Below are 19251 nucleotides of genomic sequence, written 5' to 3'. Positions count from 1 at the left end.
GCCCTAATTGTTCCAGTACTAATTGTTCTGCAGCTTCTCATTTCTCCTTTGTGAGGGGCCATTGGTCCACCCATACAGGGTCATCAGTCAGCCAAGTAATTGGATCAGCAGTGAGTGGAGAATCCAAGGCGCCTAAGAAAAACCCAAACCTTGTCTATCATTTTTTATTTTCACATCAATAGGACTGACAGTTCCTTGTTGATTTGTTCCCAGCCCTTTTGTGGGAAGAAATCCTTGATACAACATCATATTAGAGACTTGAGAGTTTGGACTATAAAGTAATACTCCCATTTCTTTTAATATATCTCGGCCCCAGAGGTTTAAAGGCAGCCCAGGCAAAACATGAGGCTGGAAATATCCTGAATGGCCCTCCCTATCTTGCCATAAAAAAAAACTGACTACTTTGCATAGGAGAAGAACTTTGTCCTATTCCGTGAAGTTCTGTAATAGCAGGACTAATGGGCCAACGTTTAGGCCAGTGTACCTGCGTCATAACAGAGACATCAGCTCCAGTGTCTAACAAACCTGAAAAAACCTTTCCATTAATGGTTCATTTCATTTCTGGACGTTCTTTCCCTATCTTCTGAATCCAGTAGGCAGCATTAGACGATCCAAAAGCCTTTGTTTCTCTCTTTTGATGTTGTAAAATTTGTCCATGAGGTACAAAGGGCAAAAGTAGCAATTGTGCAATTTTATCACCAGGAGAAATAGTTATTATATTTTTAATAGTTTGTGCCATGACTTTTATTTCTCCTTCGTAGTCAGAATCTATGACTCCTGGCATAACAGTTAAACCTTTCATGGCGACACTACTTCTTCCCAATAATAGTCCCATCAAACCCTTGGGTAAAGGTCCACAGATGCCCGTAGAGAGGGCCTGAGGACCCATTTCAGGAGTTAATACATATCGGGCGGAGGTACTGAGCTCCAGTCCTGCGCTTCCTGGTGTTGCTCTGGAGAGCGAGGATATTGTATGTTTTTGTTTTTGGTTAATGTCTGATTGATAATTTGAGGAGGATACACAGACATTGCCCTTATTATTTGTTGGGGCCGGGGAAGGCCCCGGGAGGAATTCCCCGACAGTGGTGGCCCATCCTTGTGGGCCACTGAGCAACAATCTTGTGCCCAATGTTTTCCCCTATTGCAGGTAGGGCATAAACCAGGGATTTTCTGACCATCTGGAGGTTTCTGAGTAGGGAAGGAAGGACTAGGGTTAGAATTAAAAGATCTACATTCTCTAGCAAAAGGACCTGCCCTTTCCGCATTTAAAACAAGTCTTTGTTTTCTTTTGATTGTTTTTAAACCCCACGTTAGTTAATGCTGCAGCCACAGCAGCACCCTGTATGTAAGTAGGCCCAATGCCTGCACAAGGGCGAATATAAGCCTCCAATGTTCCCCGTTTTCTCCAAGGTCGAATCGCAGCCTGACACTCATTATTAGCATTTTCAAAAGCAAGTTGCTTAACTACAATTGTACCAGTGAGTCCGTCCACAATGAGTCTCCCCACCGCCTGTGACAACCTATCTACAAAATCAGCGTATGGGTCATCAGGTCCCTGTCTAAGTTTTGAAAGATCTTCAGTTTTGTGTGTAGAAGGACATTTCCTCCAGGCTTGTAATGCCAAATGATTTATTTGAGGATAAGCAACAAAGGGATAAGTTAATTGATCTTGTAAAGAAAGATATTGTCCTTCCCCAATCAGCATATGATAATCAACTGGAATATTATGGGCAGCATTCTTTTCTGCTTGTTCAGCAGCCCGTTCATAAAAATCAAACTTCCATATTAAATAATCTCCACCATTTAAACAAGCTCGTGCAATAGACTTCCAATCAGCGGGGGGAAGAGCTTCTCCTGTCAACCATAGCAGTAGTAAAAGGAGCAGTGGGCCCATATTGAGCACAGGCAGATTTTCAATCTTTCAAAACTTTCCAAGGGAGAGCCTGATGCTCCCTAGTAGCTTGTTGAGGATTATTAGGACCAGGTCTTTCTATGACGGGACAACAGAAAATAGGATCTTCTCCTCGTTTTATGGCTCCTTGTACAGCGCGCTGCAAGGGACTCAGCATTTTTACAGATGTAGATTTTTGAGGAAGACAGTCCTTATTAACCTGCAGCTTTTTCACTGACTTATCTATCACAGCCATTAGAAAACCATCCTCAGGATAGTTCTCCTTTTATGTTTACAAGCCTCATCTGTTAAGTCAAAATGTTCCTCTTCATCTAAACTATTGAAATTAATTAGCTCTTTCGGTTTAGGAAGTGGCGACACAGTAGTTAATACAGTCTCTCCTTCTGTCAGAGGCTTATGTTTTTCTGACTTTACATTCAAATCAACACTATCATGAGAAGCATCTAAACATATTTTTATCAGATTCCACAAACTATATGTAACAACAGGAGTATGAGTAGGCCCTCGAGACTCGTAATAATTTTTTAAATCTTCTCCAACCTTCTGCCAGATTTCTATGTCAACAGAGCCACCATCAGGAAACCAGGGAGATACACCATGGATATGCTGTAAAAATTCAGTCAACAATAAAGTTCAGAAACTTTATTACCCCGAGCTTTAAGCATCAAAAGTAAAACCTGAGCAAATAATTCATACATCTTTGAGCCCTTTTGCCCCATCTTATTTTACTTCTGACTATTGCCTTATGCCTCTATTCGTTTCACTTTTACTGGTGGCCACACATATTTTGCATAAGGGTTCTCTTACCTGCACTTTCTTTTTCTTTTAATTGCCTTCACGCTTCAGGTCCCTGTTCGAGTGCCACTTGCCGCGGACCAGCCGGAGAAAGAGGATCTCACCGCCCAGGGTCAGAAGGGAAGGGGTAAGGAACTGAAGTAGCACCGACGGGTGGGGTCAGAAGGACCAAGACAACTGATGGTTGCAAGGCACATTGTATTATGCTACAGTTGCAGATTATCTAGACTAGAAATCGGAAGGTTGCCAGATGGTGGTTTACATTATCTACAGACTGTCTCGGCTCAAGATAAACTTCCCTGGGAGGAAACCCATAAACCCAGAAGCATCAAAAATAACCTGCACGTGCAGGGGGGAGACAGCTTTGCTTGTCTCATTTTACATTCTTTCTGATCTCTGGGCCCTGGTGATTTATCTCCCATGGAATGGAACAAGGAGGGGAACAAGTAGGGACAGTCCCTTCGAGCAGCGGCCGCATGCCTGGCATGTCCTTACCTGCCCTCAAGGCTGACTGCTTCCCACACGTATGTTGCCTTGTTTAAGCCTCAAGCCCTCGATCCTTTGTTGAAATACAATAATTTCATTCCTATGGTTTTCAATACCAAAAACTCAACCTCCAGGAGGGCTAAAGTCTAATTTGTACTCCAAACCAAGTAGCAGTGCAGTTCGCTACTACCGAGGCTGCATCCATAAAGACTTCAAGACCACGTCCAGAAGACAAGTTATTATATATAATACCCTAGAAGGTCTGAAACATAATTATCATATACATAGCTGGTCCTTCAGAGCTTTTTACCTATAACATGTTTTTTGATGAAAGTTATTTAATGTACTGGAGATAACTGTGACTTACTGATCAAATATTTGAATACTTATACTTACCTGGGATTTCATTTCTGCTGAAAGAAAAAGGAAGAACAGGACTCACTAAAACAAACAAACATTAGAAATGAAAGTAAAAATCTTAACACACACTATCACTTTTGGAAGCAGCATAGAGGGGCAGTCAACGGTAAAACACTGGTGAAATAGGTCAAAACTCTAGGCCAAAAATCCATTATTATTATCATCAGTGACAGTACCACAACTGTGCCCTTCAGAATTAATAATCACTCCTAAGAATCTTCATTTGGCACCAGATGATGCGGTTAAGAGAAACACTCTGGGAGGTTTTGAATCAGACTTGTTTTTTTGTTAGCCAAGTTACAGGAGAATTTTTAAAGTGGGGGGAAGGGAAGAAGGAAACGGACCAGGAAAAGAATTTAAGCCATCATCTATAAACCAACAAAGCACTGATAGTTCCGAACATTATGTCAGACACTAAAATGACTGATATAAGCTCAAGTGGTTTACAAAACCTATAAAAAGACTACACCAGCAAAGTCCCCATTTATCTGTAGAGTTCAGAAACTAAAACAAGGAATATTTTAGCTTAAAACCTTATCTCAAGAGAATCATACACACTTCACATGAATAAAAATACCTGAAACCAAACATTTTTAAAAGCTCCAATACCCAAAATATAAAGAAAAATATTAATTCAGAAGACTCAATCAATCCATGATAATCACAAAACGGCTGGGCAATCTCTATCTCCCTTCCACACTAACCATCCATCCCATGGAAGACCAAGGGAGATCAGACCTTCCAGACTTACCTTCCAGACCTTCCAGACACCTGGCTGCTGCAAAATTCTATGGAGACTCCTTGTGGAACAGCAGTTTCCCATCTCTTGTGTCTCTCCCTATCGTGATCATGATCATGCAGGAAGCAAGTCTGGCTGTGCTATTTCTTATCATTGTCTGTCACCCATCTGCAGCATGGTATTGTACAGATAAGGAAAAAGTAGTTCCCTTTCCCCCAGAAGGTTGAGGCTCAGGTACAGGGTAATTCTCCTGTGCACACAGTCATTATTTAGGCCGACTCAGTGACTTCAACAGGCTTAATCATGTGATCAGGTTTGTTGCCAGCTGCGTAATGCTCCCACATCTGTAGATAGAGCCGCTCTAGGTCCATCGTGTATTGTTTGGTGTTGAACAGAGGGCTAGATGTTCTCTGCTTCCAGACTTTGCCACGAATTTTCTTCAGGTATTCTAGATCAGTTCCCAGTTTCACAGCTATGTCTTCATATTCTTGTCTATTTTGAGCAATAAGCTCAAGACAGCCTAAACAAGTGAGCTGGGAAGCTGCAACTCGGGAAGCAAGAGTCTCTCCTGGCATAGTCACCACGGGTGTCCCTGACCAAAGGACATCCATCCCTGTGGTGTGTCCATTACAGAGTGGAGTGTCCAAGCAGACATCAGCCAGCTGGCCTCTCCGAACATGTTCCTCTTTAGGAGCAACAGGTGAAAAAATGATACGGTTCTGGGGAAGGCCCATATTTTGTGCGTACTGTTGAATATTAGGTTCTCCTACTGCTGGAAAACGCAACAGCCACAGTACACTATTGGGAACACGCTTCAGAATATTTGCCCACATCTGCAAAGTAGATGGGTCAATTTTATATAACTGATTGAAGTTACAGTACACAATGGCATCTTCCGGTAACCCGTACTGAGAACGTGTGGTTACAATAATGGTACGGGGAACCTCCTCTCCAGTGGCAGCCTTAATGTTGATCTGGGTAGTTGCCAGTCCATTGCTAAGACTGAATCCATTAATTGTTATCTGAATTTGTCCTCTGTTAATCATTTCAATAACTGCCTCTGCAATAGTATTCATAGGAATGACAGGCATATTAAGAGCCGTATTACTGCTGTCTGCGTTGTCTCCTCCATCAGGACATTTCATCTTGACAATCTGCACATCTGGGAGACTATCAAGAAATGCTTTGAGGTCGATGCCATTCAGCACAATCCGATTGTCATAAATGTGCCTATTGGACTGAAAATCGATGACTGCCTTCTTCTTCAGGTGAGGGAACATATTAGCATGATCGCCAATAAAGAAAGTATGGGGCATATAAGCCAGTTTCTCAGAATACTGCTCAGCAACTTCAGCAGGTGAAGTTTCCTGATCAGTGATGATATAATCCATGAAAAGCACGCCACTGGTCCCAGGGTAGCCCAGCCACATTGCCTGAATAGGAGCTGGCCTGAGAGCAAAGAGTTCATTTCGAGCACCCCTGGTATAACCATTCATATTTACAAGGATGTGTATACCATCTTGATGGATGCGATCAGCTGCTTTCCCATTGCACGGAATCTGAGAAAGATCAATGAAATGATGGGCTTCTGCCATCACCTTCGCTCGGAAGTTTGTGCCATCATCTGGGCTCAGGGCATAACAGAATACCTCAAATTTATCAGGATTGTGCATGCCTGGAATAGACTGCATAAGATGAGAAGTAGGATGATTCCCAAAGTCAGAACTCACGTATCCTACACGCAGTCGACCATCACTGAGCTTCAAGTCTTTTGGATGTTCGTACGGTGGTTTATGAAGGACACCGATCTCATCCAAGCAGAGGTTCCCATGGCTCTCAGCAATAGCCTTCCTGAAGCCATGAGAAAGAGGATAGAGCATACTATGATGAGGCTGCACAGAAGGCAACCGATTCCTCTCCAGCTGGTCAGCCACAATGCTGACCAACTTCTTCATTCGCTCATCATAGTCTGTCCAATCACAGACAATCTGCAGGCAATGAGCCAAATCACAATAAGCGTCAGGAAAATCAGGTTCAAGCTTCAGAGCAGTGCGATAAGAAGCAATTGCTTCTGGAATATTCCCTGAATACTTGTGAATGGAAGCCAGATTGCTGTGGGCATCCGCAAGTGCAGGGTTAATCTGAATGGCACGAGTATAACACTGCAAGCCTCCCTGAACATCCTGCATCTCCTTTAGAATGTCTCCCATGTTACAGTAGGCATCAGCAAAGGTAGGACTGATTCGAACAGCCTCCTTATAATGCATCAGAGCTTCCTGCAGTTTTCCCTGCTGCTGCAATACACTTGCTAAATTTGAATGGGCAACAGCAAAGTCTGCGAAGACTTCTAATGCTTTACAATACAAGCGAACTGCCTCTTCAAAGTTTCCCTGGTCTCCTTTGATATTGGCTAGGTCATTCAGAGAGTCTGCATGGGTGGGACACAGCCGCAGAGCTGTATTATAACACTCTTCTGCTTCGGCAACACTGCCCTTCTCTTCCAGAGCCTTGGCTAGGTAGCAGTAAGCATCAGGGAAATGTGGTTGCAATTCAATAGCTCGCCTGTAGGTGTCTATTGCCAGATCTATCAGGCCTTGCTCATAGTATACACAAGCCAGATTGGCATGTACCACTGCATGATTTGGGCTCAAGCTTAGGGCACAAAGGTAAGCTGCCACAGCTCTGTCAAAAATCCATGCCTCTTGCAAGACATTTCCTAAATTGATATAAGCATCCAGAAAATTGGGGTCAAGGGTGACAGCCTTTTCAAAGTGATGAATTGCAAGCCAAATCTCCCCTTGTGCATTGAAAACACAGCCAAGATTACTCCAAGCTACTGCAAAGTTCGGTTGCGTCTCCATTGCTTTCAAATAACATGCCTTGGCTCCTTCCAAGCGACCCAGGGCCTTGAGCAGGTTCCCCAGGTCACTGCGAACACAGTACAAATCAGGATTGCACTGAAGAGCAGAGACGTAAGCTTGTACTGCCCCTTCCATGTCGCCTGCTGCTACCAAAGTGGCTGCCAGGTTAATATAACCATCGATGAAATCTGGTTTGAGATGCAATGCATGCCGGTAATGCTCAATTGCTTCCTGCAACTGCCCTCTTTCCTTGTACACATTCCCCAAATTCGAATAGGCTTCTGCCAGAAGAGGGTTCTGTTTAATTGCCAGAGTACTAAAGTGGGCAGATCTGTCCAGCCTTCGACACTGGAAGTGTAGAGATGAAAGTAATAAAAGTACTCCAGTATTGTCTGGCTCTTGTCTCCACAGCTGCAATGCAGTGTCTCTCAGCTGCCTCAAAATCTCCTGCCTGATACTCTCGATGTACCAACTCACCTAACCCTTGGAAGGAAAGCATACGTTTCGTTGGTTCTGTGCTGTCGGCCACGTTGCCCACAGAAGACGCCATCTGGAGCTTCTGGAGAGAGTGAGAAAAGGGGGTAATTGAGTCCCGCTGCCGCCACTACTGGCAAGAATGTTTCTAGAGGTAGCAAATACGAGGGCAGCAGCCGTACCACTGCTTTGGCAGGCTTAAGCAGCGGCAACAGTTACAGGCACCGAACCTTAGGAACTCTGGTTGGCCATCTACCTCTCACGCTCTTGAAATCTTAATTCTTAACCCTGCCCTCTTCCACCATTCTTCTCCTAATCAGGGAATAAAAATTACCTATACACTTGCCTTAGAAGAAATCAGAAGTCAGTAGTCCAAACACTTTTCAAAATTTTGTTTTCTGTCCAGTTGGAAAGGAAATACATGATTGACTTTACTTCATCATTCATATAGTCAATGTGGAAAACATTAGGGCCGTGAATTTCAATACGGTAAGATCAGAAAATTTTAAATTGGCCTTCCCAAACCACTAATAAGTAACCAATGTTGTATATAATGCTAAAATCTTAGAGACTGAGTTTGATATTTTAAAAGTTCTGAAAGGATTAGCTAATTTCTCCTCATCATACTTCTCATGCCTCAAACCTGAGTATTACTTTTTTAAAATTAAATTTATTTATCTTTATTTATTTATTTTTATTTTGGCTGCGTTGGGTCTTCAATGCTGCGTGCAGACTTTCTCTAGTTGTGGCGAGCGGGGGCTACTCTTTGTTGCGGTGCCTGGGCTTCTCATCACAGCAGCTTCTATTGTTCTTCCACAACTCTATGGGTTCCTTTTTAGGTCCTATGAAGAACCCTAGAAATTAGTTCATGGAATTATAAGTTTTTGCAAAATTGTCAAAAGTGAGATATTTTAACTTCCATCAGGTAAGACCAGCGTCTCTTTCTTTGCCAATTTTCCTTCTATCATATTCCGCTATGTTGGATCGTATTGGAATGGCCACAGGCTTTTTTGAAATCTGGCTAAGGAGATTATCTTTTTTCTGTGGTACGCGGGCCTCTCACTGTTGTGGCCTCTCCCGTTGTGGAGCACAGGCTCTGGACGCACAGGCTCAGCGGCCATGGCTCACGGGCCCAGCCGCTCCGCGGCATGTGGGATCTTTCCGGACCGGGACACGAACCTGTGTCCCCTGCGTCGGCAGGTGGACTCTCAACCACTGCGCCACCAGGGAAGCCCTAAGGAGATGTTTTAAGTGAGGCTATTATGTGATTTTCAGACACCGCCATATGTAATTGACTATATACTATCGCATTACAGGAATAACTTCCAGTACTCATACTGACTACTCTACTGACTTAACCTAGCACAAGACACAGAAGCATAAGGACAAAACCCACCTTACAATATAGCCATGTCTTGCACTTCACAGCTCTCAAAGCATGTGATTTGAAGAAGAAAAAAAGAACTGAAAAGTAGAAAACCAGAAGCTAATCTGTGGAAAATTATTTCAATCATCAGGCATGTGAAAGATAAGTCAAAGATTCAGTTCTCATCAATGCTTAGTCAAAATGGAAATTTTCTTCTGTCAAGAATATACTCCAGGGGCTTCCCTGATGGCGCAGTGGTTAAGAAGCCACCTGCCAATGCAGGGGACAAGGGTTCGAGTCCTGGTCCGGGAAGATCCCACATGTCACGGAGCAACTAAGCCGGTGTGCCACAACTACGGAACCTGCGCTCTAGAGCCCGTGAGCCACGACTATTGAGCCTGCGAGCCACAACTACTGAAGCCTCCGTGCCTAGCGCCCGTGCTCTGCAACAAGAGAAGCCACCGCAATGAGAAGCCTGTGCACCGCAACGAAGAGTAGCCCCCAGTCCCTGCAAGTAGAGAAAGCCTGCGCACAGCAACGAAGACCCAACACAGCCAAAAATAAATAAATAAATGAATGAATGAATGAATGAATGAATATACTCCATCAACAATGTGTGTAATGGAATGGTATGAATGAGTATTTTATCAGAATCCCTGTAATGCACAAACCTATAGCAGTACTGAAATCAGTAATGCATTGATAATAGTAAATACTTATGAGGAAGTAATCCATAGAGGTTTTCTCAAAGTTAACAATGAAAATTAATGTGACATTATCAATAATAAATTGTGAAGCTGAAATAAACTTTTCTAAACTATTAATAACTAGAAGCAAATTCTAATCAACCATGCTACAAGAAATCTATGTCTAAAAACTACGAAGTTTATTTCTTAAAATTTTATTTCGAAAATACATAAACTGTCGTATGAGGAGGCAGTTAAAGAATATATAGCTACAAGAGTGGGGGAAAAGTTTTATAGAGACACATCTGGCAGTAGTTAATTTTTAAATGTCATTTTTCTAGATTTTGTGACACCTATAGTATTGATATTTGAAAGCATTTAAAAAATTGTTATTGGAAGATTTGCTACTTCCAGGTAGAATAAAATATTTGGAAGCAAAACAACGTTTCCACTGAGAAAAACAAAAAAAGCCAAATAAAATAGCCAGCATTCAATCAAAAAGTTCTAGACAAACCAAGAGATAGAATCATATGGCTAAAATTCTAAGAACAGATAATACAAAAATATTTATATAAGATATTGTGTGTCTTTATCAGGAAAAGTCTTTATCAAGAAAAGACTTTAAAATCATCAGAATTAATATTATATTTTATTTATTTGTATATTATATTTATATATAGGTATTTATATATTTATATAAAGAACTTAAAGATAAAGCCCTAGTTAAGGCAGTGACAATAGCAGTAGCAGTGGGAGTGAAAAGAAATGGTTATATTCAAGCATATTTTGTCAGGAAAAGTCCAAGATCAAATGTCTGACTGCACACATGGGATGGATAGACGGAGTGGGAAAAATCAAAGTTAACTATAGAGGTTCTAGTGAAGATGGGGTTGCCGTCACCCAACCCAAGGGGCTGCGATCATCCCCAAGGTCTAGGAGACTCAAAGGGAAGGTCATGGTCAGAGGCAAAGTTAATTGGTGGGAAAATAAGACTCCCAGTCTCTCCATCTCCTTATACCAGTTTTTTTGGTAACATCTTTATTGGAGTATAATTGCTTTACAATGGTGTGTTAGTTTCTGCTTTATAACAAAGTAAATCAGTTATACATATGTCCCCATATCTCCTCCCTCTTGCATCTCCCTCCCTCCCACCCTCCCTATCCCACCCCTCTAGGTGGTCACAAAGCACCGAGCGCATCTCCCTGTGCTATGCGGAAGCTTCCCACTAGCTATCTATTCCTTATACCAGTTTTGTTTTTCTGCTCATATACGTAGCAGCATTTCATTCAAGGGGAAAGTCATTGATCTGACTGGTCAAATTAAACAACATAGTTCAAGGCACATTTACAGTGGTTAGTTCCTCCACAATTTAGAAAGTCACATTCACAAGTTCCCTCTTCCTACACCGCGGAACACATTGGCCATTCCTCCAAAGTTTCCACTCCACAGAGTGGACCAGAGATGACGTTAGCCCAGAACTGAGAGCTTGGCATGAGATGGTGTCAGCCCCACGTAGAGCTCTGGCATAAATTATAACCCAACCCAGCTCTACAGAGAGCTCTGCATGGAATCCTGGGAGTAAACTCAGCCATAATAATGGGATTCTGTTTTTCATTTGCTTTTCTTCCTTGCTTAACTTTCCCTGGCCACTCTGACAAACAAACTTTCAGGCATTCCTGGGCCACTCACTAACTTTATTCCATTTAATCTCATCCAGATTCCCAAGAAAATTACTAACTATAAGGAGGGAAATTTGGAACATGGTAAGTGTTAGATGCCTGAAATATACAGGTCATTGAATCCAGTTAAGTAGCAAATTATCTGGATCTCAAATATGCCAGTAGAATAACAGACTAAGCTCAATTTAATGTACTCTTACTGGAGACACACGTAAATTCTGGGTCAATTTTGAAAAAGTTAAAAGGACATAGCTGAGATTAAAAGAAAGAAAGGAACACCTGCGTGTTTCAGAAAGTAACAGAGAAATTAAATCCAGAGAAAGAAGAGCGGACTGATGTCTGTGGGTTCCGTTCCTTAGTATAGGCCTTATGTAAATAGGGGCTGGAGCTAGAAATCTAACATTACCTTGAGGCCAGGAATTTATAGACTCAGGAGGGAACAATATTGAGAAGTTGGTACAGATATCCCACAGAAATTTCATGAGGAACTGCTTAGTCCATTAAGAGGGCCAAGGGCGGTGGTGAGGAAGATTGATATCTCTTGAAAACCTTCAGGTACAGAAAACATCAACACCTCTGAAAAGTAGGCCTCTCCTTCCCAGCGTTGTGATGGCCAGGTTGTCACTAACCTGTAAGGCCCTGTATGAATCAGAAACTGCAAGGAGAGTAATTCAAAGAAAAACAGATGCAGGATGGGTGTGGCAGTAAACCCTAGGACCCTATCAGAAACAAAATTAAAACCACTCTAAAGGGAAATTTTAACAAACCAGAGCAGATAGTATCCTAACCAGAATAGAATAATAATTCTGAGGAAGTTACTTTAGTTATTTAAGTAATATTCAACATCCAGAGCAAAATTCACTTAAGTACTGTACTGGTGGAAACTAGGCAGCACTATGGAGACAATAAAAAGGTGTTTACCATCAAAAAACATCAAGGTAAGAAAGATAATGTCTAATTTTTAATTATCCTGTGGTTTATTGAAATCTTTTGGAAACCCAAAATAGAGAGAACCTAGGAGGCAATGAAGACTTAAATATTTAGAGATTTATCAACTCATCTATAAAAGCTTTATTAATCTCTTCTTTTAATACCACTCCTGAGAGGTATAAATGTGTCCAGTGATAGGGTTGAAGAAGCCTGAGAGAATTTCAATTGTTTACTATTCTTGGTCAGCTATTAAGACCTTTCAGGAGCATCTTGATTTTCATGGCATCATCCAACAAAAAGCAGGATATTTTACAGAAAGTCCTGGTCCACTTTTTGGCTTGCTTTTGTGTTTATGTTTTTGGTTTTCTCAGATTGGGCGGTACATTAGGCTACCTATTGCACACTCCCTCATTCATGCATGCATTCATTCAAACAATATTTACTGAGTTGAGATATTTAATTAACACCCAATAAATGATGTTTAGATGAATGAATGCGCTTTTTATCAAAGTAAGTGTAAGTACTGAGAAAAATTACAGAATGTATGATCCCAGCCCCACAAAAGTGTATAATTGTGTTGAGCATATAACATATGCTGGTGAAATAACTAATATATCATATTGGACAGTTTCTAAGTTCAAAAATGAGTTTTTGTAAATAATCAGAGCCTAAGGAGGACAAAGAAGGGACAGTTCATTATGGGTTGAATCTATCAATAAATGTACATTTCAGATGAGATTTGAGATTGACCTTAAAGAAAGAAGAGGACTTAGATATATGAACAGAGAACAAAAAAGGCATGGTGATAGCATGTGCATGGATAGTGTGGCCAATATTTATGTTCTTCATTAAAGACAGTCAGAGATAACCCAAATGTAACTGTTTCCATGGGTCCATTCTCAGTATCCAAACAAAACAGCAAATCCTATCTTAGTGAAACTAATGAAAAACACAGTCTTTAACAAAGACATTGTGAAGGAAAGGGGGAGAGAAAGGCTTGCGTCCCACACCACACAACAAAACTTATTTAATTATTTGTTTCATTTTCTCCTTCTGAAAATTTCCTCTCCCTCTCTCTGTATCTCTCTCTTCTCCCACCACATCTGACCACACTCTACCAGCCACCTTTCCAGATCTTTCCAGAACTCTCCTAGTTTCATTATGCCACAAGTTAAACATCTCACAGGTCTCCAGGATGCATCCTCATCACTTATTCCACAAAGACAAACAAAGGACACTTCTCAGGATCAAGTTTCTTGGAAGGAAGAGGTCACGAGGAGTGATTATAAATAATATAAGGTGGAGAGCAGTGACTTAAAATACCATTTTTCCTCTTAGAATGTGAATACAGGGAACTTTGGGAAACTAGAAAATCTGGAAAGGATTCATTGATAATTATTTATTTTCAATGAATAAAACAAAATGTAATAATACGGCTAAACTCTGACAGATTAACTTTTTCAAAAGTTGCTTTCACACACCTTCACTATTGGGATGTTTCATAAACACATCTTTCTTCTTTCTTTGCAGATACTGGCACCAAACTTTCAAACAATAAGAACCTTCCCATAAGTCCCTTGCCAGGCAAGATTAAGGTATAACAATCCAAACAGATTTTTGCAGAAGATAACTGGTTGAAAGCACAGGAAAAGAGCTGGGTTTCTCTTTTTCAACAGTCACATAATGAGTAATGTGGGAATTGGTTTACAAAGTCTCTCTCCATGAGGGGTTAAGGTTAAGATTAGAACTTCTGAGGCCAGAAGAGCAAAATAACTACAACAACACACATATTTTCAAGAGCCGCCCTTTGGATGTGAGGGATTGATTTTTCCCACGCTTTCTTCAGCAACCCAACTGGTGTCTTTAGTAAATGACATAAGAGAATACAGTGTGGCCAAGAAGGCTTAGATTTCCTTAGCCCCAAGTCAGATATTCTCAAGTGACTGTCCACTCAAATTAAAAAGAGAGATTTACAAGAGGAAACTGGATACAACTGAGTGTACTTTTATTTCAACCCTTTACCTGAATGTTTTGTTTTGATTTCAGTTCTCCACTGAAGTTGCCTACATTAATATATTTTTAAGAACATTTCCTTAAGTTGAAGTATTCATTCAGTATATTCATTTACTATAATTGAGAAAAGCCAAATGACTTAGGCAAATTCATTTCTATATTGCCACAGCAGTGTATTGTGAACTAAATGACACCTGGCAGTTCTTTACTCAGATACTAACTCAATTAGAAGGCAGAACAAGGATACCTACCCATTCAGGGAAGGAAAGGTCACCTAGCCTCTGTAGCTGTCTTAGGTCTCTTATCATCACAGTAACAAACTGAAGACTAAAAACCATACGATCATCTCAATAGATGCAGAAAAAGCTTTTGAAAAAATTCAATATCCATTCATGGTAAAAACTCTCCAGAAAGTGGGCATACAGGGAACATACCTCAACATAATAAAGGCCATATATGACAAGCCCATAGCTAACATACTCAATGGTGAAAAGCTGAAACCATTTCCCCTAAGATCAGGAACAAGACAAGGATGCCCACTCTCACCACTTTTATTGAACAGAGTTTTGGAAGTCCTAGCCACAGCAATCAGACAAGAAAAAATAAATAAATAAAAGGACTCCAAAATGGAAAGGAAAAAGTAGAACTGTCACTGTTTGCAGATGGCATGATACATAGAAAATCTGAAAGACACCATCAAAAAACTATTCGAGCTCAAACATGAACTTGGTAAATTTGCAGGATACAACAGATTTCTATATATAAATTTTGTATTTCTATACACTCACAGTGAACTATCAGAAAGAGAAATTAAGGAAACAATCCCATTTACAATTGCATAAAAAAGAATAAAATACATAAGAATAAACCTGCCTAAGGAGGTAAAAGACCTGTACCCAGGAAACTATATGACACTCATAAAAGAAATGAAAGATGACACAAACAGCTGGAAAGATATACCATGGTCACGGATTGGAAGAATTAATATTGTTAAAATGACCATCATACCCAAGGAAATCTACGCATTCAATGCAGTCTGTATCAACATATCAAGGGCATTTTCCACAGACCTAGAACAAATAATTTTAAAGTTTGTATGGAAACACAAAAGATCCTGAATAGCTAAAACAGTCTTGAGAAAGAAGAACACAACTGGAGGAATCATGCTCCCTGGCTTCAGACTGTGCTACAAACCTACAGTAATCAAAACAGTATGGTACCGGCACAAAAACATCCATCACTGGAACAGAATAGAGAGCCCAGAAAGAAACCCATGCACTTATGGTCAATGAATCTATGACAAAGGAGGCAAGAATATGCAATGGAGAAAAGTCTGGGCTTCCTTAGGGATGGTTTCATCAATTAATTTGTTTTCTTAAATGGACCATACTTTTCCATGTCTTTGTATACCTTGTGAGTTTTTTGGTGGAACATTTGGCTTTCAAATATTGTAATGTGGTGTCTATGGAAATCAGATTCTCCCACTTTCCCAGGGTTTTCTGGGCTTTTGATTGTTGAAGGCTGTAGTAGTCTGTTTGTTTAGGGACCTTTCCAAACTAGTTTTGCAATGAGTGTACCCCTTATCGTATGTAGGCACTGAAGTCTCTGTTCCTTTAGTTCATGTTTAGCTAATGTTTTGACAGAGATGTCCTTGAATTCCTGCACCTAAGACAAACAAAAACAAATATACACAAGCACATCCACATGCACACTCAAAACCACACACCTCTCCCCATTGTGCAGATTGCTGGATCACTCCTTCAACATTTAGCTGACCTGCACTGAGTTCAGGGCTCAGCCCATGGTAAAAGCTTAGAGACTCCTCTGGTGTTTTCAGAACATGCATCTTATCTTGAGTATGCATGTGGCTTTCTTAATTTCTCTGGACACATGTGTACTTTTTGTATGTTCTAAGTTCCCAAAGAATCTCCCCCAACTTTTGCTCCTGCATCTTATGTGGTCTATTGTATTTCAATGCACAGTCTTCTGCCCCAGCCATCTGTGCTTTGTCAGTTCACCTTGCACTTTTTTTGAGCAATGACCGCTGCTTTTCCAGACTGTGTTCCAGGTTAGCTAAGACAGAGATAAGCATCTTGTGTCAGTCCTTCAGGTAGCTCCCAGACAGGTTAGAACAGATACACATAATAATCCGAGAGTATGGGCTCTTCTGCTCCCTCCTGAAGCAGGATTGAGGGCCCCATACTACGAATGGTCTGCTGCTACTTTAAGACTATCACTGCATTAAGACCCCACCACTTTAAGACCATCACTACACTAAGAGTAGATGGGGCAAGGGCAAGTAAAAATGCCACAAAGCTTTCCTGCCATTTTCAAATTGCCTCTTCCCTGGTTCAGTATGTGTTTGGTTGCTGTAAATCTTTGCCTGATTTCAGGACTAAGAGAAACTCAAGGAACGCCACAACAAGAAACAGTATGATCAAACTCTCAGATGCCAAAAGACAGAGAAAGAATCTTTACTCCCAAAGGAGAAAGAAAAAACAAATTTGTTACAAAGCAGGGATCCTCAAAAAGATTCATAGCTAATTTCCTATCTGAAACCACGGAAGCAAGAGGCCAGACATATTTAAAGTGCTGAAAGAAAAAAACTGTCCACCAAGAATTCTATATTTGCCCAAACTGGTTTCAAAACTTAGGGAGAAATTAACACATTCCCAGATGAACAAAGGCTGAGGGCGTTTGTTTTACAACTTCCTAACACTGCCCTATGACAAATGCTAAATTGAACCTTCAGGTTGAAATGAAAGGACACTAGCCAGCAACTCGAAGCTGTATAAAGAAATAGAAGTCTCCAGTAAAGATAAATATATGGGCAGATACTAAAGCCAGTATTGTGCTACTGGCTTGTAACTCTACTTTTTATTTCTTACATGATTGAAAAAACAAATGCATAAAATAATCATAAATCCATGTTATTGGGCTCACAAAGTATAAAGGTGTAATTTGTGACAACAATAATGTAAGGAGGAGGAATGGAACTGTAGAGGAACAGAGTTTCTGTGTGCTATTGAAGTTGGTTTCAATTCAAATGATATTGGTTGAACTTTAGAAGGGTGAATGTAATCTTCTTGATAACCACAAAGAAAATATCAATAGACTATATGTAAAAAGAAATGAAAAAGGAATCAAGAGTTCACTACAACAAAATCGGCTAAGCACAGAAGAAGTCAGTAATGGAGTAAATGAAGGGCAAAAAATGCATAAGACATACAGAAAACAACCAGGAAACAGACAGAATTAAGTTCTTCCTCATCAGTAATTTTTGAAAAAGTAAGTGGATTAAGCTCTCCAATAAAAAGATAAATATTGGCAGAATGGACTTTAAAAACATCCATAATCCAAGTATATGCTGCCCGCAAAAAACTCACTTGATTTCAAGAGACACAAGTTAGTTGAAAGTTAAAGCACAGAATAAAATATCCCATGCAAATAGTAACAAAAAGAAAGAAAGAGAGAGAGAGAAAAAGAAAGGAAGGAAGGAAGATAGATCTGGGATGGCTACGTTAATATCACACAAAATAAACTTTAAATCAAAAACTATCACAAGAGGAAAAGGAGGCCACTATATGTTGATAACAAGTTCAATCTATCAAGAAGATATAACAACTATAAACATATATGTACCAAACATCCCCCAAATATGTGAAGCAGACATTGACAGAATTGAAGGAAGAAATAGATAGTTCTAAAATCATACTTGGAGATCAATACCTTGCTTTCAATAATGGATAACACATCTAGACAGAAGATCAGTAGAGAGGTAGGGGGACTGAATAACACATTTAACCAACTAAACCTAACAGCCATATATAGATCACTCCACTCAACAACAGCAGAATACACATTTTTCTCAAGTACACATGGAACATTCTCCAGGAAAGACCATATGTTACGCCACAATACAAGTACCAATACATTGTTAAGAAACTGAAATCATACAAAGTATCTTCTTTAGCCACAGTGAAATGAAGGTAGAAATCAATAACAGAACCATTGGTAGCCATTTCCCATCATGCCTGCCACACATGATATAAAGCAATGAAGGGAAAAACATAATTGACCATTTAGAAAAGTGGGAAAGAGGACATACCATTGACACAGAGTGTGTGCTGTTTCCCGTTGTCAGGGATAGAAATAAATTAGCATCATTTATTCATTAGTGTGTTAATTTCTTGGTCAATCATTGCGCAGCCAGTGTTTCTGCCTGATGGGAAGATTTCCTATACTCAGTGTTGAGTGGAGACAACCTTGAAAGGGACATTTAAAAGGATTATACTGTGATGGGCTTAGCAGTACCCTTCCTCCTATGCCAGTAGGCGGCTGGGGTATTTCCATGCAGTGTGTACAACCGTAGGCCCCAGGTCACCAGAATTTAGTTGGATTCGTTTCCCTCAGTACTTTGTCTTTTATTTGACTGGTGCATTTACTTCATTCTTTATTATCACTGCGAAACAACTTTGTTTCCTGTTCAGATGCCAAAAAGTGGATATCAATACCTCCTGAGTTTTACACATCACAGATCTGTTTTACATATCAGAGACAGAGACAGCAACTATTTCCAATGACTTTGAGACATGCTTTGAACATGCGATTAACATGTTGAGTGTTGAAATGTGTGTCGAGCTCATTATACTTGCCCTAAAAGGTTTCAAACTGCAAAGATTTAAAAATCTTTATCTTTGAATAGTTTTCCTGTGCTGTCCCTTTGTGTCAGACTGTTAATGTGCAGTCTGGCACCTTCAAATAATGTGGCTTTGTAACCAATTATTTACATGTTGTTTTATCCACAGAGAATCTTTTTTTTTTAATAAATTTATTTATTTTTGGCTGTGTTGGGTCTTTGTTGCTGCACATGGGCTTTCTCTAGTTGGG

General features: G+C 40.3%; 2 protein-coding genes across 6 annotated transcripts in view; one reads left to right on the top strand and one right to left on the bottom strand.

Moving 5' to 3' along the window:
- The window catches only part of LOC125961808 (UDP-N-acetylglucosamine--peptide N-acetylglucosaminyltransferase 110 kDa subunit-like), a 250670-nt gene extending 243060 nt beyond the window's left edge, over positions 1 to 7610 (bottom strand). For 3 of the 5 annotated variants that reach the window (XM_049700832.1, XM_049700829.1, XM_049700830.1), the window contains exons 1-2: positions 4365 to 7610; positions 2720 to 2884 (exon numbers count right to left, since the gene is read on the bottom strand). In XM_049700832.1, coding sequence (XP_049556789.1) covers positions 4622 to 7348 — 2727 coding nt within the window. In that variant the 5' untranslated portion in view covers positions 7349 to 7610 and the 3' untranslated portion in view covers positions 2720 to 2884; positions 4365 to 4621. The other 2 variants (XM_049700834.1, XM_049700833.1) reach the window with 2 other exon arrangements.
- The window catches only part of LOC125961818 (metabotropic glutamate receptor 7-like), a 411772-nt gene that overhangs the window by 356453 nt on the left and 36068 nt on the right, over positions 1 to 19251 (top strand). The window lies entirely within an intron of this gene.

The sequence above is a fragment of the Orcinus orca genome, chromosome 17 (genome assembly GCF_937001465.1).
Source record: "Orcinus orca chromosome 17, mOrcOrc1.1, whole genome shotgun sequence".
NCBI classification, from domain to species: Eukaryota; Metazoa; Chordata; class Mammalia; order Artiodactyla; family Delphinidae; genus Orcinus; species Orcinus orca.
The sequence above is the reverse complement of the archived record's forward strand: the minus strand, read 5'-3'. Positions and strand labels throughout refer to the sequence as shown.